Source organism: Aquila chrysaetos, chromosome 10 (genome assembly GCF_900496995.4).
Source record: "Aquila chrysaetos chrysaetos chromosome 10, bAquChr1.4, whole genome shotgun sequence".
Taxonomy (NCBI): Eukaryota; Metazoa; Chordata; class Aves; order Accipitriformes; family Accipitridae; genus Aquila; species Aquila chrysaetos.
The window spans coordinates 26,952,257-26,979,203 of NC_044013.1; the positions used below are offsets into that span (position 1 = coordinate 26,952,257).

Genomic DNA, 26,947 nt, shown 5'->3' on the forward strand with positions numbered 1-26,947 from the left:
AGAAACAAAACATCAAAATATCCCTGCAGTTCTACAAGCCCACAAGAAGTGTGCGTATATGTCTGTATGTTGAAGTGTAAGAGACTCTGGCACAGCACAAATTAAAATGCGAGAAGACATGATAAGGTGGGAGTCAGACTGCCGCTTATAACCTTGTATTTCTTGTGCTTCAGGAACATGCATGACTGGTCAAATACTTGTTTGACATTGTTGTGGTAATAAAACACTGACCCCTCATCGCTCCCAGGTTCGTAAAGACTCTGCTAGAAACTCGCTCATCATTACGAAGTTGCCTTTTGTAGGGCTGAGAACTGTTTTGCATTGTTGGCAAAGGGCTTTTGGATTAAATCCAAGGCATTACCAGCAAAGGGTGAGGTATTTTGGGGGAGGAACGGAGGGAAAGACTCTTTTAAGGACTGCAGAAGTTAAAAACTTGCTCTTAATCCTTTCTTTTAGGCTATTCTCATGTAATTCTTTGGAAAGATTCCTGTAGTAACCTTAGTTTTCATAAGCTGGTATTTAAGGCTATATTGTCTAGATTAAAAAGATCATGCTATTTATTCCATAACCTTAGGATGGTAATAATTCCGGTGTTGTCCTAGAAACCATACTGCTTCTGTAGGAGAAAGTAAGTTCTGCTAACTTTCAGTTGGATTTCTCCAGCTAATGTTTTCTCGCCTCTTATTTATTCTTTATGCTTAGATCAGGACTGGTATACAGAAATTCCATTTTACAATCTTAAAGAGCTATACCAGTTTGTTTGTCTCTTGAGGTTGAATGTGTAGTGTGCTTATACCGGGACCTGCAAACTCTGTTCTTTGGCTTTTGTAAATGTTTTGCCTGTGGTTTTAGAAGGAAATTAGAAAGTCGCATTGCGGTTTGCTGCAGGGTTCCTCTATCGCCTAACTTGCTGTACACTGAGAACACCTCATGCAGCCGGAACACCTTGACTTTTACAGCAATCCTCATCTCAGAGACATTTACTCAAAACAAGCAGCTGAGAGAGAAGTCTCTCCATTAAGAGTGCAGCCTGAGCCTCTTCTTTTTACAATGTGTCCTAAAGCTACTGATGCAATAACTACTTCCCTGCGGTATTTTTGGCAAGAAGCAGTTAGAAATATTAAAAAAGTAGGGTTTGTTGTGGTGCGGTCATGACCCTTGCTATCTTTGTGCTACTGCCAGAACTGTGTTTTACGTCCCCCCGTAAACACGCTCTGCTCGGCGGCCAGGGCTATTTTTATCGCCGTCTTTGCAAGCAAAAAAAACCCCAGCGGCAAAAGCGACTGCCAGCCAGCCTAAACTGAAAATTATTTCGGGGTCGCCCTTGTTCCCGATTCGTCCTGCCAGGCCCGATGAAGTAGCCCGCCGGACGAGCCGCGCCGGTACCTACGTTCCCGTGACGGCCTCGGCGGAACGGGCCTCCGGGCCTCCCTCACACCCGTCCCCTCAGCGGGAAGCTCCTACCCGCGCTGGGCAAGGCCGGGGCTGTGTCAGAACGGGCCGGAGCCGGCCGGGAAGGCCCGCGGTTCTCCTCAGCCGGGCGCTGGAGGCGGGACGGGCCCCGGGGCAGGGAGCGCCTCTGAGGCGCTGCCCCGCCCCCGGCGCGGCGGGACGGACCAAGGCCCCCAGGCCGCGGGGGAGGATTGGGGGGGGGCGGTAGGCCAGTGGGGAGGGTCTCCCCGCCACCAGCCAGGGAATGGATGTTTCCGCCCGCGCGCCCCTCCTCTCGAGTGCCGTCGCAGCGCCTGCTGGCCAATGGGAGAGCGGCACCCTCGCCACGTGAGGGTGTGTTCCCCCCCGCTCCCCCCCTCCCGGACAGCGCGCAGCCGGGGGCGGGGGAGCCCCGCGGGCGAGTGGCCCCTCCCGCCCCCGAGACTGTTTGTCCTCGCACGTGCGGCCGGTCACGTGACGAGGAGGGAACCCGGCCCCGCGGGTCCCCCGACCGGGAGCGGAAGTCCCCGGTATCTATGGTTCCGAGGGGGGCAAGAGCGCCCTTTCTTCTCTATGGTCGCGCTGGCACCGCGGGGCTGACGGGAGGCTGGCGGACTCTGTACATTTTTCCCTCATTACCTCACGAGCAGGGAGGAGGCTGCCGGGATAGCGGAGGACCTTCCCTCGGCCTCGCTCCAGTCCTCCAGCTCCCCTCGCTGCCCGGCGGCCCCGGGAAGCCCGGCTCCCGGCCCAGCCGCGGCGGGCACTGTCTGTCTCCCTCCCTCCCTCCCTCCCCCCGCCCGCCGGGCCCGCTTCTCTGAGGAGCCTCGCCCAGGCCCATGGCTCCATGAGGCGGGAGAAGGAGGAGGCGGCGGCGGGGCAGCGGCGGCGGCGGCGGCTGGGCTGAGGCGGAGGAGAAGCCGCGTCCGGCCCGGGACGGGTGCAGGAGGTGGGCGAGCCCGGGGAGGGGGGAGGCGGGAAGCGCCGGCGTCCCGCCCGCCCCGGCGGCAGGGAAGGGGTCAACGGGGCTGGGGGGGGGGGGGCTCGCGCCCCCTGGCGGCGGCGGTTCTGCCCCACCGGGGGCGGGCCGGGCCGAGGCGCGGGGGGGCTGCGGGGGCGTCCCGTGCCCCGTCCCCCTCCTCCCCCCCCGCGCGCTGCCGGCGGGGCTGGCGGAACCCGCGGAAACGCCGCCGGAAAGTTTGTCCGAGCGCGCGGGGCTCGTCCGGCGCCGCGGCGGGACCGAGGGGGGGGGTGTGAAACGGCGGGGCCTGCCGGCCCCTGTGCTCGGCGGGGGGGAGGGCGCGCGGGGCCGCCCCTGGAGCGGGGGCAGCCTTCCCCCCGCCGTGCGCCGGGCCGGGCGTTGCGGTTGGGGAGCGCGGGCGGCACCCCCTGCCCGCCGGCGGGGGAGAGGAGCGGGGCTCTGCGGCGGGGGCGGGGGGGCGCTCCGGGTCCGGTCGGGAAGTAGCGGGCTGAGGCCCTCGGCGGGGTCAGTGTCTCGGCGGGCCGGCGTTTGCCGCTGAAGCGCGTCGTTTCCTGCAGAAGTTGCTCCCGTGGGGAGGGAGGGCTCGGAGACGAGAGCCCGGCGAAGGCCTCCCGCGGCGGGGAAAGGGTGCCCTTCGCTGGAGCCGGCCGGGGATCGGTGCGGCCGCCTTTGTTAGGCCCCTTCTGCCTGCTGCGGAGGATGATAATGGGAGAAGACTTCTTTTCTGCCCCCTGCCACGTCTGCAGTTTAAAATGAGTTAACGGTTTCAAATAAATAAATAAATTCCGCCCCCCCCCCCCCCCCCCCCCCCGTAAATGCGGCTAGCCTCCGGTGGTAACTTGGAAAGGCTCATCTATCCCAGCAGCTTCACTGAGCCATAGTAGCATAACTTTTCATAGGCACTGAAAACAATTACATGTTCACTTTGTCAAAGTTATGCTTTTGTTTTTCCTGTGGGTTTGTTGGGTTTGGGGTTTTTTATTACAAAGGTAGAGATCGAAGGAGAAAGGATAATTTTCATTAGGTCTTGTAAACTGTTCCTTATGCAGATTATCTTTCTAAAACCTTGAGGTGAGGATTCCTAAACTGCAAGCGTACGTGTTTTGTGTTGAGAGGCACGTCTCTCAACATGTCTTACACCAGTTCTGGTTCAGTTCGGTTCTTACGATGGCCGATGAAACTTCGTGGATGAAGTTCGCATTGTTTGCACGTGCAGAGAAGGAAGGGAGTTGTCACACCACGAATTTCAGCGCCTGCCGCCCCCCCACCCTGTTCTGTGTATGTGCTGTCAGTTCACCCATCGGTTAAATACTTGCAAGAGCTGGAGGGATGCTCTGGTGGTTAAAGTAGTAGCCTGCTACTCGCAAGAGCTGAGTGTGACTTCCAGTTCTCCGTGGTGTTCTCTGTGACTTAGGTCTCTGTGCTTTTTAGCCCCATTTGATAGATGGGGGACTGTTTTTCCCTCCCTTTGTGTGTTTAGATCTCATAGCAATGATGGTATTACACCTGTTTAAGTTCCTGCCCTTGACATGGGGTCCTTGCCTATCATCTTCGTTCATTTTTGTCTGTATAGGTTTTCCTCCCTGTATTTGTTCCACCTCTTCTTGTGATGCAAGAGCTAGCATTCTCTTCTTTGCAAGCAAAACGCTGTTCTGGGTTTTTTTTAATACCATATCTGTTTCCTGCTGTTATTGCTTCCCTCTGTTCAGGCTGTGCACGGTCTTCAGCTCTTCCTCCCCTGCACATCCTGACTGTACGCCCTATGTGTTTACTTACAAGCACTATTGATTTACCTAATCCTGGAGAGTAAATGCAGATTCTAGTTCACGGGGTCTGGAAAATAGTCTGTTGTTTAGAAAATGGTGGTTCAATGCTTATAGGTTCTCTTTGTGTCTTCCTTAGGCTAGCGCTAAATCAAGGGCAGCACCCCTGGGAGTCCAACCCTGAAGGTGTCATTCGGAGTTGTCGCTCTTCTGTTGAGAATAGGGAAGGGAAATGCACTTGTGGTTTTTCAATAGCTTGTTTGCCATTGGTGCAGGCATTGACCAAGGGGGAACGGGTAATCCAGAAAAGCAGCAGATGGGGTATATCTGTAGTCCAAAGTCTTTTTGTCTTTTTTTCTTCTGTTCTCCCACAGTTTGATTCCCTTTATGGGAAGGCTGGTTATGGGGTTTTTTGTGATGAGCCGCCTATTACAGTGTTCAGTACACTTTAAAAGTGTGTTTTCATGCACATTGTGTACACACTCTTTCAGTTTATGTGTAAAAACACCCATTCCACTTGCTGAACTGGTTTTAGTTCTGTACTTAGCTGGGCGTTGTGAGGGTTTTCTTCCTCTTTTTGTTGCAAAAGCAAACCTCTCTGACACTTTAGCAGAAGCAAGGAAGCAGCTGTTGGTTTTTCACCTGTAACTGTTTTGTGTATTGCTTTTTTTTTTTTTCACCCCCTCCTTGCCAGGGTTCTGCAGTGTTCCAGGCAGCGAGTTTTGAAGCAGGATGGGAAAAAGACGCTGTGTTCCTCCACTTGAGCCCAAGCTGGCAGCTGGCTGTTGTGGGGTAAAGAAGCCCAAATTGTCTGGGAGTGGAACGCACAGTCATGGGAATCAGGCCACAACTGTACCAGGCTCCAGTTCAGGTCCTCTTCAGAACCACCAGCATACAGACGGGAATAATGGAAGGGAGAACGTATCTGACTTGACTTTGGGCCCAGGAAATTCCCCAATTACTCGAATGAATCCCACTTCAGGAGCTCTGAGCCCACTTACTCGGCCCAATGGAACTGCCAACAGCACCAAGAACCTGGTGGTGACAGCGGAGATGTGCTGCTACTGCTTTGATGTACTCTACTGTCATCTCTATGGTTTCCCTCAGCCACGACTTCCTCGATTTACCAATGACCCCTAGTGAGTAAATCCATGTGCGGGAGGAAGGCTGAGAAACCAGCATCCAGAGCTGTGGTTTGGTTGGGGAGGGATGAAGGCTTTCCTCTGGAAAATGGGAAAACTGGTATGCAGGGAGGAAGGGGGGTGTTCTGCTGCTTGCTTTGTCTACCAGAAACAAAAAATGATGCACTGTAAGTGCACAAAAGAGTAAAAACACTCTGTTACGGTTGTTGGTGGAGATAAGTGGAGCTTTGAAGAGTGTCCTTCAAGGGAGAACATGCTTAGTCCTACAGAAAGAGAGTTAGGCAAAATACGAGGAAGTGTGGTGCTTCTTCATCAGCTCACAAGTCTGATGTGTTGTGTGAGACGTTGCATGCTTTATTGAGGAGTGCAAACCCACTTCATGATAACAATCTGTTAAAGTTTGCTCCCTTCTTCGTAAATAGATTCCTCTGCAAAAAATTAACTGCACTGTGCCTCCCATAAAATTGTGCTAGAATGAGTGAAACTGACATTAGAGTTTTCAGAAAACAGTAAAATAATGTCATTAATTTGAAGAGGATCCTGCTTCTAATGTCAGGCACTAACTTGGTGAAGGGAAAAGGGGAGAGATTTCCTTCTGTGAAGCAAATGGAAAGGGAATAAAGAGGTTGACACAAGTTCCCGTCTCATCCTGAAGCAAATGCTGAGCTAGTAAGAATTGGACAAGGACACTTACAACGGTGTTCAGCTGTCCAAGTTAATGGGTTTAGCAGGGAGGGGAACTAAAAATTTGCCAGTTGTAGAACTGAAAAACTGTGTTGTGGAGATAGTGCTAGTTGGGCAATATGGGGAGAAATGGAGAGTTAACTTTCAAGGACGATACCAAGGTTAAGAAGAAAGGAGGTGTGTATTAGAAGAAGTGAGGAGAAGGATTTATGAAGGTATTTTGCTTTGGTGAGATTTAGCTGATGTTTATCTGAAGGTTGAATGCGTAGGTGTGGAAATGTTAATGTTGTTAAAATGTTTGGTGGAAGAATTATATAGGAAAGATCAATGACAGATACACCTTCTGACGCTTCTCCAGGGGCCACCTCCAGAACAATAGATAAAATAAAAAGTTGTTGACATCCTTAATTTAAGTTAATAAATTTTAAATTGATGTAAAGGAACAATGGCTAAAACAGGTCAAGGACTTTTTCCGTGTGTTAAATGTCTCCCCACCTTATTGGCTGTCAGCGTAGATGTAGGTTGTGCTTCAATGCAGTTATTATCTGAGCAGGATTATGGATGCATGTTCTGAATGCTACCACAGGCTAAGCTGTTTAATATTGTAAATACAAGTGAATGGAGAAATACTCTGGACTGGAATATAGAATAGTTCCATGGATGCCCCAAACTGAAATATTTCTGCTGTTGTTTCTCATGCCTAAGCTAAGTAGGCTCCTTTTACAAAATGATACATTAGTGTGCTTATTATTTTGTCACTTGAAATAAAAAGGGGGTTTTTTTGTTGTTGTTCTGTTCTTAAGTCAATAGGAGAGATTATTTTATACAGATTCATTATTTTGGCATTAAAGGAGATTTCTAGCTGGATTTTGTTGCTGTTTCAGTTGACTAGTTTCAAAGGGGGTGTTCATTCAGGAATCTCAGCTGTTTGAATTTTGTGCCCAAATTTGAAAAGTTAAAAATCGTTCATTGGGCATTTCTGTGCTGATAATTTAAAAGTCTCTTAGATCACCACTCCAAAGCAAAACCGGCTCTTCTCTTTTCTTCCCCGCCCCAGGCAAATGCCTACCTGAATTTTCTTGTGTTTCAGCATTTATGTGTGTTGCTTCTAGTAAATAGTTGTATGTACCCCAGGGAAAAGCATGGGGTTTGCTTTCTTGTAGAGCAGTACACAGGGATGATCTGTCACACTTGAGACAGTAATGTAATGAACTTCAAGCCAACTGTTAACAAATATAAGAGTAAGCAAAGTGAAAATACATAAATGATTTGCATTATTGTCCTTTGTAATGTAGTTGATGTCAATGTAAGAGATCTTTGAACAAAACAAAGGTATATACCAGAAGTCTCTCTGGACAGACAGAAAAGAGACTGTTGATGGAAGGAATAGAAAGATGCACAGGTTTGTCCCAATCTATTTCTCAGATAACATATCTTTTAAATTGGTGCTGAACTCTAATGTAAAGATAGAAGTAGTCGTGAAGGTCAGTATTCTGCATAAACAGGGTAATAACATAAAAGTTACAGGGTTATGACTTGAAAACCACTGTGAATTCCAGTTACCAACTTGAGAGGATATGCACATGGGCAACAATCTTCAGGGGAGTTACGGAGCTGGTAGATACCTGTGGAGTAAAGGAACCTTACACCCATGTTAGCAATGATGTTCACAAATCAATGTAGAGAAGGTGGCATTGCAAGACTCATAGTTGTGTCTGAATTAACTTGGTAAATGAAGAAAATATCCCCTTTGCTATTCAGGTTACTGAAAACATTACAGTTTTGAGCCTGTATGGCATGCAAATTGTTAATTAGTTCCTTCTTCCAATTTTGTACTTCAGTCTTTGGGGGTTTTTTTGGTTTTTTTTCTAATAGTAGGTATTACAAACTGGTACTAAAACTACACCATGCAAGTTTCTAGTTGCCATGCAAGACAAATAAGATACTTGCATCATAAAATCTGTACTGTAACAGGTTTTTTCCTATTACAAGTTGTAGTTTGTTCAAATCAGAATTTATTTTGCTACTTTAAAATTCCCTTTGTAGTTGCAATTGGAAAAGCTAGTTTTTAGTTGCTGAAATTCCCCTCAGCCTAGCAAACCCTCGTCAAACACACCCAAGTAGGGTGCTGTGGCTGGGGGAGAAATGGTTCCCATAATCTGCTGAGCATATGACTGCAAAGTACCGGTAAGTGCTGTTGGGTGAACATGGGCAAAAGATTGTTGTGACTTTTCTCAGTACATCTGGGAAATACACTGTTCAAGGAGGAGCTATGGAACAATTAACTTATTGTCAGCTGCACCTGCAGTTTGCTAAGTGCATTTATTCTTCAGATACAGAAACAATGTCTTTTCTACAGTGAAAAACTTCATAATGGTGAAATTCTGTGTACTTGCACAAAATCGTATATCTTTTTTTTATGCCTCCGTTGTTATGACCACGGTGAAAAATTGTTTAGAATGTGCTTTAAGATATTTTTTAAAATATGACAGCCTTCTGAGTGTAATTATCCTGTCCTTTCTGGTAATACCTCTTCTGTTATAGATGCAGAAAGCTGTGTCGCAGCTCAGTGGAAGCTTTTTTGTTTTGTTTTGTTTTGTTTCCTTTCCTTTGGAAGGGGAAAGAGGTGAATTGGAAATGTGAACCTGTAATTTGAATTGAAGAAGAGAAGGAACTTAAATTTGTCAGTGGTGCTTTTCATTTTCTCCCTTCCCTTTTCTGTTTGGGGTGAGTGTCACATGGGCTAAGTAATGGTTTCAAAACTTTAATTAGATTAAGCTAAATTTCCACTGAGCTTGTGACAGTGATGTTTCTCAGGAATCTCCTTTGTAAGTTTAGTATCTGCTTTGGTAAGCTTTCTAATGTATTTTCTTGCGCTCTGTTTCTGTTTTCTGTTTCAACATACAATAGCTAGATGAAAGTGTAGAGGAATGACACCCTGCAAGTGCCTTGAAAACTTTTGTTGGAAAACTAGAACAGTAAATCATCTGTCTTGGTCAAGCAACCATAAGGTGGCTGATGGTTGTGGAAGAATGTTTCCGCTTCCTCTGTGCGCAAAGTTCCCCTTCACAATTATCCCTTAAAGGCCATATGCTATTTTGGGTAGTACTTCTGCTGTTGGTCACAGCTCGTAACTAGATACTGAATGATGGATTTATGTTGTGATAGTTTTTTAATTCCATTGTTGCTCTGAGGAACATCACTGGGCATAGCTTTATCGCTACAGTTTAAATTATGTTCTAATTAGACATAAGAAGCTCTGTTGCCTGTACTTGAGAAATCATCCACACTCCATGCTGGTTGTGTTGTCCAAACAGCATTTCTTAGTATTTTTTGTAATGTTTGCTGCAAAGATACACTGCTTACAAGAGCTTCAAGAGTTTGAGGAAAGCAAGTGTCTAAGCTCTGTTGTAGAACCAGTTACTCTGTCTTCGTGTTTTAGAACTCCTGTCACTGTTTGTTTAATCTCAGAAAATTATTTTCTTAACCCTGCATGTTTTCTATCATATTACTTATCTTTTAACGTTTGATAGAAATCCACAGACTGATGTTTAGAATCACTGATGACTAACTTTGTTATTTATGCTTGGGTTCAAAGCGACCACATCTTGTATTCAGTACTCTGTAATCTGAAAAAGTAAGATCATTCATCCTGTTTTTATAATTAGATCAGCATCATCAGTTGCCTTGCAAAATTTTCCAGATGTTCAGACATTCTTGTAGAGCTGCAGCCACCGCTGTCCTTCCTTTACTGTTTCTCTTTACAGCCATTTGCAATTTCACTCACTTCTGTAGAAATGAAGTTTTTACATTTAATATTCGCAGTCATCTTTACCCATCTACCTCTTCACAGAGCTCTTCTCAATGCTGTTGCTCTGAAATTCTTGTTGTTTGAGGCTTAATCATGGCTTCTAGTTTAACAGATTGAAATGAGCCTGCTGAATTTGAGAATCTACTGTTGTGCCTGTAACTTCATGATAGTAGACAGGAAAATGGAAATCCATGTGGTGTTTGAGTAGGAACAGTATAGTGATTTAGATATGTGTTCAACAGGAGAGAATATGTGTAAATATGAATCAAATGTAAGGTAAGCAAAAGATGTGAACATAAACTGTTTGAGCACTAGGGATGGACCCAGAAGTCAGATCCTCACAGAAATAACAGGGAAAAAAACCTAGGCTTGCTTTTTATTCCTTTAAAAAAAAAAAAGAAAAGCTTTTATTGCAAACCTGAATTATAGATGATTTGCAGAATGCTTGGGAATCTTTCAGGTTCAATGGTACTATAAATAAGTAATCTTATCTGCTTCACCTATATTAATTTTTATATGGGTTGTCATGTAAACTAGTGGATGCTACTAAGTGAGGCTGTTACTCACAGAGGTAATTAGTGGGGTCAAATAACCATATCACTCATTAGAAGACAGCGCAGAGTCTGGCCAGGAAGGTGTCGGTGGAGGGCTTACAGAGTACTGGTGGAGAGAAAGAAGTATGCTGAAAAGGTGGGGGGATGTTGGGCTTTTGCATTTGGGCCTGTGTGGGGGTGGGGTTTTATTATTGCTAGATAGCAGGTGAGAAAACATGCCTGTTGGGGTTTATTAGAGGGAAAGAAAGCAAGTGCATGCATACGTGCTTTTTTACACCTTCTTGGTCTCCCCTTAGCCACCAAATATCTCTAGATGCTGGAGTATTTCTCTTTTTTGCCTTTTCAGTCCACTCTTTGTGACGTGGAAGACGGGGCGAGACAAGCGGCTTCGTGGCTGCATTGGGACCTTTTCAGCCATGAATCTTCACTCAGGACTCAGGGAATACACATTAACCAGGTAATCATGTTGAATATGAAATAAATCTGAAATTTGTTTAATTTGCTGAAAATTTATAAGGATTCAAGGTTAAGGTGTTGGATCAACATAGTTCAATTTAATATGTCTCACGATAAAATAAACCTGAGAAATGTATGATAGTTAGGGTGAGGTAATATATCAGGATTTAGTGGAACATCTTTGCAACAGGTGAATTTTCGTTGACATTTTAAGGCTAATGTCGAATCTGTCTTGCATACCAACAGTTTTGACATCTTGTGTAGCACGTAATTTCTCTCAAACTGCAGTAAGTGGAGGACAGCATCAGGAAGCTTGCACTAGTGTTTGCTTATTACAGTTCATTAGATTAGGAAGAGATGCAAATCACTTCCTCTGCAGCAGCAAAGAGAAACGTGTTTCATGGAGGTCTAATCAAAAAGGGAATAACTGAGCATCTGACACTAATTTGGTGCTTGTATTAGGCAATATATCTTCTCTTTCCTTTAGTGCACTTAAGGATAGCCGATTTCCCCCCCTGACCCGCGAGGAGCTGCCCAAACTCTTCTGCTCTGTCTCCCTCCTCACTAACTTTGAGGATGCCAGTGACTACCTGGACTGGGAGGTGAGAACAGGTGCATTTGGAACTCTGCATCACTCTCTCGTTCCGTTCGGGTTCGGGTTAGTACATGGTGATGTGTCTCCTTCATTATAGGGGTATATGGGGATAGAAGAAACTGGGAATAGAAGAAATGGGGCTGGAAAACTAGAAGGGAGGAAGAGGATGGGCTAGCAGTATGCTTTTGGTTGGGAGGGGATTTGAATGGGAATGAGAGAAACATGAAGTGTTTTATCAATTTAGCCCAATAGGAAATGGGTATAAATACATATGTAAAAACCTGGGAAGTATTTTGATGCTGTGAATAGAAACTGGGAATAAAAAGCAGTAAAGACTGAAGATATTGATAATTTTTTAGGACCTTGTACATGGAATTGTATTTAGTTCAAGGATTAAATAGACTTTGTGATTGGGCTATTTTAGGCATGACTCCTGTGTAGAGATCTTGTCTGTCTTGCCCAACATAAAACTGTCAGACATCTGACAAGACTTACTTCAGGAGAAGTGGCAAGGAGACTGGTTAGGCTTGTATGGGAGAGGTGGCAGAGGTCCTTTATGCTGCTAAGGGAGCTACTTGTGAGACCTGCCTGGCAAGGACAGAGAGTGGGGAAGAGAATGTACTTATCCAGGCAAAAGCCAAACTGGCCAGAGAGAGAGAGATACACAGTGTTGTGGGAATGACAACTTGATCGTGGACTCAGTGCTAGCAAACACCTCTTATTTGGCTATTCATTTCCATCTATAGGTTGGGATCCATGGGATCAGAATAGAATTCATCAATGAGAAAGGTGTCAAACGCACAGCCACGTATTTACCTGAGGTTGCTAAGGAACAAGGTGGGTTTGAGATGGCAGCCAAACATGTCAACACATTATGTCACAGAATTGGGTAACATAAATCTATGGATTTTGGGTTTGGATTGCAATGCTATCCTCATAGTAGTGCCATGGAGCCACCAGGCTTAAACTGGATAACTGACACCTGATACAGCTGCTGCTGGGTTTTCATCTGGCCTTTCTCTCATCCCACATCTGTGCACAGTTGTATCTTAGTGTAAAAATGTTTTAGGGCTTAAGAAATAGAGGATCTCAAAGTATGGATCTTCCAGCTTCATTCAGCGTTGCATCTTTCCTCTTCTATGTTTCTCCCACCAACTAGGATAACTGCAGGCTGCACAGCACCAACAGGAGAGTCCCTTTCCTCCTCATTCTTGCTAAAGTAGCATCCTCCAGATGAGGGCAGGAAACAGGGCCCCTCTGGAGCACACTTCCCACTCAAATATAGTAGCGGTCACCATGGTAACTGCTCAAAATATTGCCTCCTTTCCTCCACCTAGCAGAGTGGAGTGGTCGCATCCTCCTGGCTCTGGGGCAAAAGACTAAGGTAGGAATTTTAACTCTGATCTCTCACATAGCAGTGCACTGTGCTATCACTAGAGCATCAGATTGATCCCAATTTGTCTATTAAAGAGCTAAGTATTGTCTTATTTTAAGGCTTAGAGAGCTAAACTTGAGTGGTACGTGATAAAACAGTTTGGGGTCCCTGCAACAGAAGCAAGGCACAGACTTTTGTAAGAAGAGACATCATATGGAATTACTGGTTTATAGACCAGTTCCAGTATGAGTTAAAAGGGGTTGGCATGTGCAGACAGTGTGAATGCATAAGGTCATGTATGTCCAGTTCAACACTGGTATTTCTAAAGTTCAGTTTCCTGTTTAGTTGTTTGCTTTTCTAGAGGCCTTTTAATGCATCTCTTATCTTTTTGAAACATTGTTTTTATATTGAAAAATTTCCCTTGCTTCTATTTTTCAATAGACTGGGATCAGATCCAGACCATAGACTCCTTACTCAGGAAAGGTGGCTTTAAGGCTCCGATTACCAATGATTTTAGGAAAACAATTAAACTCACCAGGTAAGTCGATATATTTGTCATCTTTCAATTTTACTTTATAGTGTTTTGTGGGTAAATTAAAGTATTTGTGCTTGATGTAATCCTTCATGCCCCTTTCAGATGAGAGATGTAGTCTGAAAGACAAAATCATAAATGCCACATGTTAGGCATATAATGTATATGGAATGAAGCACAATATGTTTTGTCCATGCAGGATCGAAGTTAGCATTTTCTAAGAGAAGTGCCACTGGTTTTAATATCATCCACATGAAGAATCAAAAGAAGCAGAACCTTTGAAAGTTAAAAAGGTTGATTTTTCTGTATCTTTACAATGGAATTCCTTTTCTTGGTGTGCTCATCTGTGGATGGTGTAGCTATTTGGAGGTGACAGCTGTCTTAAAACCAAACCACACTCAAATTTGGCTGGTTTTCAGAATTCGCTTGCTTTTCTATACCCCCAGCTGTCCTATTGGTTTCAGCTTCCTTTATGTTAGTAAAAATTGGGACATTCTGGTTTTGTATAGGAACACTTAATTTATCAGGTCGTTCCTTACCTCTGGAGAAATGAGGTGGGTACGCAGGGTTTTTTGTAAGAGGAGAGGACAGGATGGTGGTTTTCATTAAAAACTGGTGTAACATGGACTTAGTGCAATTCACAACCACTTTGAAGTTATCTGTTGTGTAGCATGCTTTAGAAGCATCTGGAAATCTCTGGTCTCTCAGAAGGGACTTCATGTTTTATGAATTCTGATCATATGACATGAACTAAGTCACACATGCTGTAATAAACCTTCCTTAACCCAACTCTACATCATTTTCTTTCACTAGCCTTTCAAATGTGAAGACAACCACAATAATAAATAATAGTGAAATACTGGTTATTTAGTCTCTGAAACTGAGTCTTCTTCCAGCAAACTTTTCATGCCCTTTTTTTCCCACAGCAAGTGGATAAAAAGAATACAAATTGGATCATTTGTTTCCTGTGTGCTACTTCAGGAGTCCCCTTAATTATGATTGCCTTGAATAGGGCTCAACTTTTGGGACATTGAAGCTAATTCAAGCTTAGATGGGTTATTCAGACTACTGCATGAGGCAGTATCAAAGAAAGTAGATTTTGAAGTTAGTGGGTTCCTCTTGGTTGTTATTGGCTGCAAGCTAAAAGGTGATCTGGGATGAATGTTTTTATGTCTAAGGCCCTTCATATTGCATAGTCTGTTTACATTATTTTTTTTCTCACGCTGTTCCCATAGGTACCGCAGTGAGAAGGTGACAATCAGTTATGCAGAATACATGGCTTCCCGTCAACATTGTTTCCAGAATGGCACTCTTCATGCCCCTCCCCTCTACAATCATTACTCCTGACACACGGCTGCATGACCAGTCCCACTCCCCAGTTGCTGCCAACGGCTATGACATCATTGGGGCAGATGCCTCCTCTTCCTGGTCCAGTTACTTCTACTACTGCACCATTTTATGATGCTAGCTTCCGTTGCCAAGTCTGCCTTCCAGCTGACCTGGGGGGAGGATAAGAGCATGACAGAACTTCAGGGGCCCAAGCCTTATCTCAGCCTTTCCTCCAAATGGGGGTTCAGTTGGATTGGGGCTCCATGCCTACGAACTGTCGTGAGGTGCAGAAGACCTCTGGGAGTGAAAGTGCCACTTTGGACTGATCTGTTCTTGTGTGTTACCGACACTCCGGAAACTTGAGTTGTTTGTTATAGAAGCCCCCCAGATCAAGTAGGAGCATTCCCCTGGCAGCCTGGGCAACGGAGTCCAACAAAACATTTTTTAGGTTCTTTTTAATTTTTTTTAACCTCTGGTATCTGTTGTGTACCGAGAGCTGATTGCAGTCCCCCCACATCACAGGCGGACATTATGATATTGGGGAGGGTTGAACATCTGGATAGCACCCCATCCTCACAGACAGAAAACAAAGATGTGAAAACCTTTGGATGGTATTGCAGATGAATCCATTATTTAAATAAACCCTAGAAGGCTTTAATTATCAGATCCCACTGTAGGTTGGATTCTCTAGAAAGCCTTTTGGTTTACAGTTTTCTGGGTCTTTAGACAGTGCTTTGTAATGTAGCCTGCTATGAAATAGAATGCTGTTATGCCTTTAAGAGAGCAACATGGCACATGCTGTGTATGTGAAGGACAAGGTACTTGAATGTCCCTGGACAGTCTTCTCTGTTACAACCAAGTTTTGTGTCCAAACATTTGTAACTGAGCCCAATTGGATTAGGGATGGGGAGAGATTTGCAGGGCATTGACTGTAGTCATACAAGTGAGACTAGTGACTGAAATTTGTTTAACTTAAGCTAACAAGTCTCGGGGACCTTCCTTTTGATAGGACAGCCACTTTCTCTGGTGTGACTACTGATCTTGAGAACTGTGAGTATATTCCAGTTTATAGCAGGCCTATGGAATAGAGCTATGTAGTTTCACTGGTAAGTTATCTTACACAGTTTAGTCATTACCACATTAAGGCAATGAGTGGGGAAACTATTACCCAAACTGTGTGAAACTCACATGCATTCTGTATTTCTTCTCCCATCATTGATGATTACAGGAAATAATCTCTTGTAAGAGGAAGACAAGTTATCCAGTTGTTATTCTGCAGCATCATTGAGGCATGTCATAAACTCTAAATTATGACAGTCTCTCAATGAGGTCACTGGACTCCAAAATGTAATTGGAGGGTGCGTGGAGGGGGGTGTTTTGTTTTCCAAGTTTCTGGAGAGTCAACAATGATCAGGAAAGAAAATACAAGTGCATAACAGAGTAATGGCTATTTGGTTGCATATATATTTAAAGCTTGCTTGTGTGTGGTAATGACAGCTTTTAAAATTGGCCGGTGTTTCAAGCCTGAAATTCTCTCCTGGCATGGCAGGGAACAGGGCTAGTAGAAAGCTCAGAGCTGCACACTGCTGCTCCTTCTGGTCCTAGAGAAGCAAACAGAATTGTGCAGTTTTGCTTCATGTTGGTGTAACGTCCTCCTGCTGGAGGAGAGAGACATGAGGGAAAGGAGGGGGTCCTATTCTGGATAACGGTGCAATATCGACCCAGCTTTCCTCCTGTACTGGGTCATTCTTATCAATTGCCACTTTTCCCTTGTGATGTTGTTGAAAAGCAATTAAAGATTAAGGGTTTGTTTCATGATTTCCTGCTGCTGAGAATAAATTGGTCTTGTTACAAACTCGAGTGGTTTGTAATTACTCTCCCAGGTGCCGTCTAGTGATGGGGGAGGGTGGGGTCCCCTCTGGATGTACCATTCACCTTTCAGCTGTCAAACAGTATGATACATAGGGCTACACTCATTACTGTTCAAGTGTTCTATGTTAGAATTTAATTTCTAAAAGGTTTAAAAAAAAGCAAAAAAAATGGTGCTAAAACTTCACCCCTGAGCACGCTCAGTGAGACTGGTCATGCAGGCATATAGTGCCAGGCTTTTCAACAATATTGGTTTTTTTTTCAAATGTTTGCCCTGTTCTGTGTCTTCAACAGTGTATAGTGTTTTCCTGATTTCATTTTATTTGAATAGGGGATGACTAAGGGGTGGGGTGGGGAGGGTTAGCTGTCATTTTTGAAGAACAGAATTTTAGGATTGAGTGACTTGGTTGGTTTAAGCCTGAAGTGGGCTAGATGGTTTGGGACTGGGGAAGCCTTATCCTCTCCCACTTCCATTTCCCCACTCAGTCTGTTAAAAAAAAAAAACAAACAAACAAAAATGCCTCTAAATATGTACTGTGTTCTTGTCTTGTTGCAGTGAGAAGAGAAGCTAGCAAATCAGTAACACTGGTCTGCTGCCTAAGGAACAGGCCCTCTCAGCTTTAGTCCCACAAGGGTCCAGCTATAAAATCAGTTGAAAAGTATGTCAATAGTTAAGTTAGCTCAGAAGAATATATGACAAGGACAGGTGGTCTCAGGAAATAATCCCATTTCTAGATCATTACATGGCAGCTATGCATAAGGATGAAAGAGCTGAACTAGAAACAAAACGTACTTCAAGTTGCCTCAGGATGGAGACAACCAAAATCAATGACCAACTGATGTAAGAATTTCTCCATGATTACTTGGCTGGGAGAGCAGGTTAGAACTACTCCTTCTCAAAGCAACTGTTACCTGGTTTGATCTGGATTTAACTCATCCTTGGAAGCAAGTGCCTTTTGGTCTAGAAGGGCTTATTCTCATGACAACCACAACTGAGAAATAATCTCACTGCAATTATGAATTGTCTTTGTTTTACAGTAACTACAGGAGAATGTCTTTGATCACTGGAGTCTGTCAGTGTTGGAATGTTGCCACTGTGAGGTTCTTAATTTTTTTTTTTTATTTTTTTTTTTCATAACGTTCAACAGTCAATCTCAACTGAGGTCATTTCAGTTTGAGAATGTTTTATGGTCAAAATATCACATATCTACAATTTATCAGAAAAAAAATCCTGTAAGAAAATCTAAGAATTCTTTTTAACCTTTGCACAGAATAATTTGTTTTCATAGTACATTAACAAAGATCTGCAATCTTCACTGACTATTAGTGCTGTTTTCTGTTTGTATTCTGGAAACTACATGTTGTTTTGTTGGGGTTTTTTGGTTAATTTATTTCCTTAAAGCGGGAGACCTCTTTTGACCTTCAGTGCAGAGATGTCAGACCAATTCTTTGTATTACACTTGGTTGCCTCCTACCTATATAATAACTTCTGAGTGTAAATAATTGAACTCTATCCTTTAATGAAGTATTGTAGAGAATAAATCATAATGGATAAAGATTATTTGTACTGTCCTCTTTATATGGTTTCTCACAGCCTTTATGGGGGATAAGATGAAATCTTTCGCATCTAGCAATATGAACAATATACTACGTGTGTGAATACCAACCTCTAAATTACTTTAAACGTTCAGAACCAGGGAGGTTGTCAGAATGGGATGACAGCTGTCTGGAAGCACAGTAGTAGTCAAGACAGGCTCACTAGAAGAAAGCAAGGAAAAATAGTAGGGAAATTAAAAACAAAGATTAAATATGTTTCATTAATAATGTCATAACAAAGTATCTTTATATCCTGAAATAATGTTTGCTTGACAATAACTCTCTATTAATTGTCATGATGGCAAAATATACAAAGCACATATGTACAGAATTCTATATCGTACTGAAAATCCTGAATTTGTACATCTGGCTTAAGCTACCAAAATTGTTCTCTTTTTTTTTTTGTCTTTTAAAATGAACTAATGAAAACAGATTATCTGTACTTCACAGGTTGTATTCTTCAGGTGATCTAAAAAATTTATTTCAGGGAAAAGAAACACCCATCTTTCTAGATTCTTACTAAATATTTTAATGTTTGCTTTGAGACAGGATCAGTTGATTTGTAGAATAGTTCTGATGTTCATACCTCTGGCTTAAATGTTTTTTTCCATATGCTTCCAGGTTATTGCTCATTTTTTATCTATGGCACATGTATAGTTAAAGATCCTACATTTCCTGTTTGTGGTTCTTGGGAAGGTCAGCCCTGGATATCAATGAAGAACAGGCATAAGACCCCCCCACAAACCTCAACCATACCAAGGGGGGGTGGGGATAGCGGTTAGTTTTGACTTAAATGAGCCCAAGAACCTCATTGCAAAAACCTGTTTTCAAAAAATATGCTTCTGATTCTAATAAAGCTAGAAAGTAAATCCCCTGTGCACTATGAGGAGTGGGTTGAGGAGGACTCTGGGGCTAACATGATTTCCAGGTGACTCATTGTAAATTCTGAAGTTAACCATATAACTAGGATCCAATGTTGTCATGTGCCGAGGTAAGTTATCCAGTATATTCTCTCAGCGTCTTTGTTGGCTAGAATACAGTGACTTATTTGTGTATTTTTATGGCATATGTTTTTCCTTACTTGATTTTTTTCTTTTTGGTTGAATCAGTCAGACATAAAATCTTTGTCCAGTATCTCTCATGAGAGGTTCTTTTATGCATATTGCTTTCTGTAACTGCAGTTTACACTCAACAGCTCACAGTGAAGATGAGGCCAGGTAGAAAGGTGTACTATGACTGCACACTGAAATAGTTCAATCCAGACTAAATATAAACCAGGATAATTCTCCAGAAAACACTTTCTTCTGGTTTTACTTCTGTTTGAAATAAGAAATGAAATGAGTTAGTCATTTAGCACTCCCTTCTAAAAACAAATTGCGGAAAGGTTAGGAGAAATTTCTACAAGAAATTCAAATGAAGAATACTTGAGCATTTTTATTCTAAACAGAAGAAAGAATTTTATTTTTGGACAAAATTTGTATTATAAGCTACATAATTGTGATCGAGAAATTCCACTTCTTGAAGATAAAAATTAAAACCAGAACACTTTCCCATGCGACTCAATAAATTAATATTTATACCGACCTATGTATTGAGGATTGCTCTCAAACTGAATTGTAGTACATGGAGCAGTAAGATAGAAAAGTTCCTAAACTGTTTTTGCTACAATCTGGGAAAAAGATGACCTGTGAATATGTTTGTTTGATGATCACTCCCAAAACACAGAAAGCCCAGAAGACTATTGTTACCATGTTCCTTAAAGTAAGTATTTAACCCTACAAATTGACCAATATCCAGATTATTGAACCATAATTTTTTTTCCTTTTTTAAAGTCAGCTAGACTACTCTTGCAATCAGGTGAATTCTGACATAAATTATGTATTATACAACCAGTTGATAGTATGTTTAGATGTCATTATATATGTATTTAAAAACAGATCATGCAAGAGCCAGTTTTGCATTCAGAGGTTTATTATCATACTGGGTTTTAATATAACTTTATTCATATATGTTCATTCATTATAGTTTTGGATATATAATTTTAAATGGAGTAAAAATAAAAAAAGGTAAAATGGTATGAAAATCTAAACCTGAAGAGTTACACTTTAAGAACACAGATGAAAAAGCATGAGCATCTTGTGCAATAATGGCTATTATGGCACCTGGTGTTCTGAGTGGGTGGTGTTATCTCCACAAGGATCTACTCCTATCACTTGCTAGAAATGTTGATGACAATGAAAAGAGATTAAGGTTTCACTATCCTAATCTTATCACTTTTAATCCATCAAAAACTTCTCATTTTTTAAGTTGGGGGTTTTGACACTCCACACAAAATACTTAATTGCTGCTAGAAAGCTTAAAAACTGCTAGGAAGATAGCATTTCTTCTGCTGGTGAATTAGAAGGAAAACATATTACAAAGTATGGTTATACTAATAATAGAACATCCTTGTTATTTGTTCTTCCTACATTTTATTACCCAGAGGTATTTAGCTAAGTTTTTTTTAAGATCTGTTTTGGTGCAATTAGTTGTTACTGGGTCTGGTTTTAAACTGTGGCAATGTGGAAATTACCATAGTAGGTCTGTCTAATAATCCACTACCTAATTACATGTCTCCAGCAAGGGTCAGTAATTTTTGCCCTGGAATATGGAATACTAGAGGCTCTGCTCACGATAAATTACAGTTGGCCAAGTCTTTTTTTTTTTTTTTTTAATCAGGTCATTTTCGGATATGACCAGTGAATACGCCTGAAACTTCCTATAGTCACTTTATTTTAATCTAGCTCATCTTCCTTTTTTATGCACATTTTCCAATTGAATTGATAAATGCTGAAACAGTTGTTATTAGTGAGGAAGAAGCCAGTGCATTTTAAAAATAACAAGAAGTCAGGTACTCTGTTATGTTTGATTTGTTGCAGTGGCTGAACAATGTTTACTGTGGGGTTTTAAGTGCATTTTTTAAATTCTTAAAAAAGGGGGGGGGGGGCAGGGGGAGCAGGTTCCATTCAGCATTTGGGAATGTTCTTATTTGTCTCTTATTTGACTCTTGAGACCTTAACCAAACACATCAGTGATAATGAACCTTCATCTTTCATGATAGTCTCTTTAGCTGTATCTATAAACTCTTGCAAGTATCTGGCTTCCTCTTAATTGTTTTAGTTTTTGTATACTTAAGTAGAACGGATCCTTGGGGAAAAACAAAAGTGAAATTAATAACTTAAACCTCTGCAAGCTACCTACTGCTCTGAGAATCATGATGTTCTGAGTGGATGGGTTATTTGAGAAGCTATCAGGATTCCAAGTGATTTTAAACACTTCTCTCATCAATCTGGCACGGATTTCCTTGTTTTCTTGTAAACCTAATTGAAATGGTTTAATTTGCCAGATGTTCCGTGGGATATTTTCATTCCATCTTCCTGAATGTCTTTCTGCTTGTACCACTTAGCAAATTAGTTTTCAATCAGTTTCTCTGCCATGCTCATTTATCCAGATAACAAATGTTAAAAATCTATGATTTGACCACTTCATATTCTTACAGTTTATTCTTAATGCGTTCCTCTTCCCAGCATGCAGGAAACAATTCACCTAGGCACGGATGCAAGTTCATGAGAACAGAAGTGGTTTCATCATAAATCCTCCAACAGTCTATTTTTGCCTTTCTTTAAGGGCACAGAATGACATAGTAAGGTCTGATAAGATGATTACTTAAAGAGTCTTAGGCCGGTTAGGCACTTATATGTGAGCTCTCCAGGGAAAATACTACGCCAGAAGTTATTTTGCTGGCAGTGTTCCCATGACGTGGTGTTGGGAGAGCTATCATCATTTGTAGCCTGCCTATGACTTTTAGGAGTCTGTAGATTACTTTGGGTTGGTCTGAAAAAGTAACCTCCCTTTAAAAGTGTGTTATTTATGATACCAATATTCCTTCCTCACAGGCTGAGGTAGATTAATCACAGTGAGCTAGACAGAAATTCTGGTACAGTCATTTACAGTTTTCCTAAGGTCAAGGTTTGCTATCTCGCTGGAGGATGTTCCGGTAGCAAAATGGAGTGGGCTGTAGCTCCCTGATCCACTCCTGGTGTGAAGGCAGACAGGTTAAGATTTATCTGCTGCCTCGGTGCCCCCCGGTGCTTCTGGGCAAAGGGGTGCTGCTGTGCAGAGTCTGATGAGGGGCATCAGCACAGTTTTGAGCTCTTCATTTACTTCCTAAATGACCAAGCAGAAAGAGCCTTCCTCCACGTTAGCTCATGTAAAAGATGAGCGTGCTCTCCCTCAGCGTTCCCTCCACAGCCTGCTCTCTAGGGCCATGGTTTATGCTTTGTAAGACTCTGGGCCCACACTGTCTTGTCTCTCACAGTTATTTGGCCTGTCTTCACAGAAACAAAGCTCCAGCACCCCCCTGCTCTCGGTCTCTAGGAGCTAATTTCTAAGCGAGCTTAAACACACCGTTGAGGGCTGGGTTTTGGGGGGGGTGGTGTCCTGAGGCGCCTCGTTCCCGCCGTTCCCCCTCGGTGCCCCACAGGCGTAACGGCGCTTTTTTACACCCTCCGCAACGCCAGCCGTGCGCAGATAGCGACAACCGCTCCCTGCTCTCCCGGCAGCGCTCACACACCGCTCCTCCCGGCCTAGGCTCCGGCCCTCCCCGCGGCACCTCCCATCAGCCGGCCCGACCCTCCTCCTGTCAGCGCCGGGCGGCTCCGCGGCGGCGGCTCCCCCTGGCGGGCGGCGGGGCTGAGGCGGAGCCGCGTTTCCGGCCGGCGGGGCTTCCGGTGCCGGCTGAGGCGATGGCGGCGGGCGGCAGCGACCCGCGGGCGGCGGACGTGGAGGAGGACGCTTCGCAGCTCGTCTTCCCCAAAGGTGCGCGCCGCGGGGCGGCCGCCTGAGCGGGGGCGGCGAGGGGGCTGTGGGCGCCCGGGCCGGGGCCGGGGCCGGGGCCGGGGCGGGCGGTGGTCGGAGTTGGCGGCGGCTGCTGGGTAGCGCTGGGAGCCCGCGGGCGGCTCTGAGGGAAGGAGCTCTCCCGTCCCCGCCTCGCCTCGCGGCTCCTTGGACCGGAGCGCTGCTCAAGGCCCTGAGCGCCCCACCAGCTGCAGAGCCCCAAGTGTTAAAAATTGGGGATAATAAATCATTTATATATATATTTAAGGACCCCATGATTGCTAAGATATGGCTGGTTTTACTTATGTGGACCACTACGTGTGTACAGGAATAAAAAAAAAAAAAAAATCATGACAGGTTATAGCAAAAAGATCCTTGGTTTTTGAGATAACCATTACTTTTCCATTGATGTTTCTTGGCATTAGAATGGTACTGCATTTTAGGAAACCAGCTGTCCAGAGGCTGAGTTGTAACTAGGGACACTAACAGTCTGCATATTTTTTTCACAAAACTACTCAGTATAAATTCCAGAGCTGTATTTACACCTCAGATCGGCCCTGGAAGAGGAGGGGAAAAAAAAAAAAAGGCCACTGTGCTGCATTTTTGAGTTAAGAGCAAGAGCATAGTCCTGAAAGACTGGGTTTTGGATGTTTTTACACTAAAATCTATTGTCCAAGCTACTTTACCGCTCCAGGCAAAATAAAGGTTGCCAGTCCTTTTCTAGTACTGCTGTGTAGCTGACTGCTTTTGTAAAACAGTGCTGAAGGACACTCCCGGATGCAGTCTCTGATCCTGCTGCTTTGAACAGCTTATACTGCTGATGTTGAAAGACCTTCCTGTTATTGGAGCAAATATAGTGGTGATGAACAAAAACAGAGAGAGATGGCTGAAAAGGGGCGGGGGGGGGGAATCTCTTAAGATTGGTTAAAACTTTTTTCTGATAATAACATTTCAGTAGGTAAGTTACTTTAAGTAAATGAAGCCTTTTTAAAAACATTCAGCAGCATCCACGTTTACTTTAAGAGCTCAGAGGCTTCCAAAGGCCATAGACATCACTTCTGAATTTTTTTAAAATTCAGTTCTAAATACTTTTTCCTAAAACAAGTCATATATTACTTAAGTTCTGCCAAAAATGGGTGAAGAAAACATGTTGCAAAAATGTGACAAACCAGAAGGTTAGGGCTGCAAATGTAAAATGTGTGGTCAAAAAGACAATCACGTTGGATTGTCACTCAAGGTGGTGTTATTTTTATCAGCATTTTCAGTACGAAATGCTGCCCAATGATTGGTGCAAGGGTTTCACAATTGCTGTGAAACACACTGTTCATTTCCTTATTGCCCAAAATTAAATTTACCTACAAAACTTCTGTAAATGTACTTTTTCACCCATGCTTCACCTTTTTTTTATGCTGGTGTTCACTCATTCAAATGTAGAATTTGAAACTGCGGAAACTCTTCTAAATTCAGAAGTACATATGCTTCTTGAGCATCGTAAGCAACAGAATGAGAGTGCAGAAGACGAGCAGGAGCTTTCAGAAGTCTTCATGAAAACCTTGAACTACACAGCACGCTTCAGCCGCTTCAAAAACCGTGAAACCATTGCCAGTGTCCGTAGGTGAGTGGGAAAGTTAGGGTGTAAGATGGTACTGGAGAATTTGTTATATAATATTGATGCTGCTTTATGAAAGTACAGTTTAGTAGTGTTTCCTGATTTGTACTATAATTCTGAATCTTGTCTTTCTGAAGAGGCAAGAAAGATGATCATAATTCTTCGTGGAGGGTTGTACTTCGTGTAGGTCAAGCCTCCTGAACTGCTTTGTTTTCAGCATTTAAATGACAGCTGATTGCATTAAACGGGAGGATTTTCTAGACTTTGTAGAGTAATTAGGGGGAATTGGAGTTAACAGATGTGACTTTTTTTCCTCTACGCAATTATATGAGTCTTTCCTCCCCTCTTGAAAAAACATTGGCTTCCGTGCCACAAGCAGAGTGAAAAAAGATATCTCTCTGGTTTAGTTTATGCCCTTTTATATCTCTATCTTACTTGTAATTTCACCAAGTTGTTGTCTTTCCTTACAGTTTGCTGCTCCAGAAAAAGCTCCATAAATTTGAACTGGCATGTTTGGCTAACTTGTGTCCCGAGACAGCTGAGGAAGCAAAAGCTTTGATTCCTAGGTGAGCATTTACATATCGTAAAAAGATTGCTTTATACTTTCCTGTAATCTAAAGCCAGCTATGGACAGATGCCCACTCTTCCATCAACAGAGCTGGATTGAAAAACTTTTTGTCAGTCTTTCTTCACCTATCCATTGACCTGAGAGTGAGGTAATCTTTGTAACTGTCCCTAATGCATGTCAACAACATTGACTAGGTTAAGTGTGAACAGCTTGAATTGGGGTTCTTAGGCCACCCAGCTGCATTTGGAGGTTTTTTTTGTTTGGGTTTTTTTTTTTTTCTTTTTCCTGTTGGAGCAAATGACATATACAGGACAGCAGTAAATTCTGTTATCATATCTTGATTTGTTACCTTATGGCCTGAGACAGAAGAGGGAACGAAACACCTGAATTACAGTTTCTTCCCTGTATGCTAAGATTTCATAGCAAGACTGGACTGGCTTATGAGCATGAGACTACATGGACTTCCTACAAATGTCTGTTTAAATCTGCACCTGCCTTGCCTTTTTGATAAAATGTTTTGAAATTATTCATCAGAAAGGTCTTGGAAGGATGGAGTTTTGTCATTTAAAGAGGAGGCACTGCATCGGATTAGAGTGGTATTTGTACAGTAATATTATAGACGGTTCCTGGTGGTACCATGCAGGTCGGTGATGATGGTGTTGAGACTGACAGGAGACAATTATGGCTGTCTGAAATTAATCCACGGGGAGATTATTTCTAAAACCTTTAATGTACCCTCATTGTTCTTTTCTAACAGCCTGGAGGGCCGATTTGAAGATGAGGAATTACAGCAGATTCTTGACGATATTCAGACTAAACGCAGCTTCCAGTATTAAGGTTAACCCTCAACCCCTTTATCTGAACAGAAGAACCTGGGAGCTTTGACTGTTTCTCAGCCCTCTGGACCAATCCAGCTCCCAGATGAGTAAGGGGAGTTGTGGATACAGGGTACTCCAGTGCTGTGTCATCCGCAGGTGCATTCAGACAGATCAGTGTAGTCCTTTTGGTTTGTTCCACCTGTATGTTGGTAAGGACACCTGTATTGCGAGAGCCAAAGAACCTGAAAAGCCTTTTCCCAGTGGCCCGAGTATTTGCTTCTTCCAAATCCCTCTCCCTGATTTGGAAATCTTCAACACGTTTCTGTTTTTTAGCAGAAATGTAGATGCGACTTCTTTTTATTGTGAACTTCTAAAGGAGATGGAGAAACTTGTTCTTGACTCTCGGAAGGTTTAGTGATGGGCAGCATGGCATCAGTTTCTGTGATGTTTCTGGGTTCTGGGTTTTTTTTTTAATTGTTTGATCAGGACAGTGGATTTTCACAGCTTCAATAATTTTCTATTATTGTTTAGTTTAAATTAAAAGACATTTCTAATTAAGGCTGTGTGTTTTATAAACATTAGGTGCTTATTATGATTTTATTAATGAGGACCTTTGTGATAAACAGATCCTGTGATTATTAACTTGTGTTGGAGATCTGGGGACTCCAAGTGTGTAATAATGCAAGTACAATTTAGGACAGGTCAGACAGAGGCGTTATTAACTATGATCATAGTGAGAAAACATTTGGGCAGCATTTCCCTCTCTGCTCCCCTGTTCTCTGCCAAGTGATTGCACAGACCCAATATACTGTTTCAGAAAAGAAAGAGGTGAGGAAAAACATTCACTTTGATGTTAACAAAGCCAGGTATCTGCCCTGGGAGGGACGGACTCCTTAAATAGCTTGCTAGCTGCCACAATTCTAAGAAGAAATGAAACAGTAACACTATGGAAGGATGG

General features: G+C 43.1%; 2 protein-coding genes across 4 annotated transcripts; both read left to right on the forward strand.

Annotated features, from left to right (window-relative positions):
• The first annotated feature begins 2,034 nt into the window (after positions 1–2,034).
• On the forward strand, positions 2,035–18,081 carry AMMECR1L (AMMECR1 like). 3 transcript variants are annotated; one of them, XR_003925373.1, is made up of 7 exons: positions 2,035–2,380; positions 4,871–5,315; positions 10,714–10,824; positions 11,311–11,425; positions 12,165–12,802; positions 13,235–13,331; positions 14,561–14,702. XR_003925373.1 is itself a non-coding variant. In XM_030028022.1 (7 exons), the coding sequence occupies exons 2-7, from the start codon at positions 4,909–4,911 to the stop codon at positions 14,670–14,672; spliced, it is 933 nt and encodes a 310-aa protein (XP_029883882.1). In that variant the 5' UTR covers positions 2,035–2,380; positions 4,871–4,908; the 3' UTR covers positions 14,673–18,081. The 3 variants fall into 3 exon arrangements, 2 of the variants coding, with proteins under 2 accessions (XP_029883882.1, XP_029883883.1); XM_030028022.1 differs by having other exon boundaries at positions 12,165–12,255; positions 14,561–18,081; XM_030028023.2 differs by lacking the exon at positions 2,035–2,380 and adding an exon at positions 2,556–2,628 and having other exon boundaries at positions 12,165–12,255; positions 14,561–18,081.
• Positions 18,082–22,871: 4,790 nt separating this feature from the next.
• Positions 22,872–26,547, forward strand: POLR2D (RNA polymerase II subunit D). Its single transcript, XM_030029189.1, has 4 exons — positions 22,872–22,976; positions 24,429–24,609; positions 25,074–25,169; positions 25,929–26,547. Exons 1-4 carry the CDS (start codon positions 22,904–22,906, stop codon positions 26,005–26,007), a joined length of 429 nt encoding a protein of 142 aa, XP_029885049.1. The 5' UTR covers positions 22,872–22,903; the 3' UTR covers positions 26,008–26,547.
• Positions 26,548–26,947: the final 400 nt, after the last annotated feature.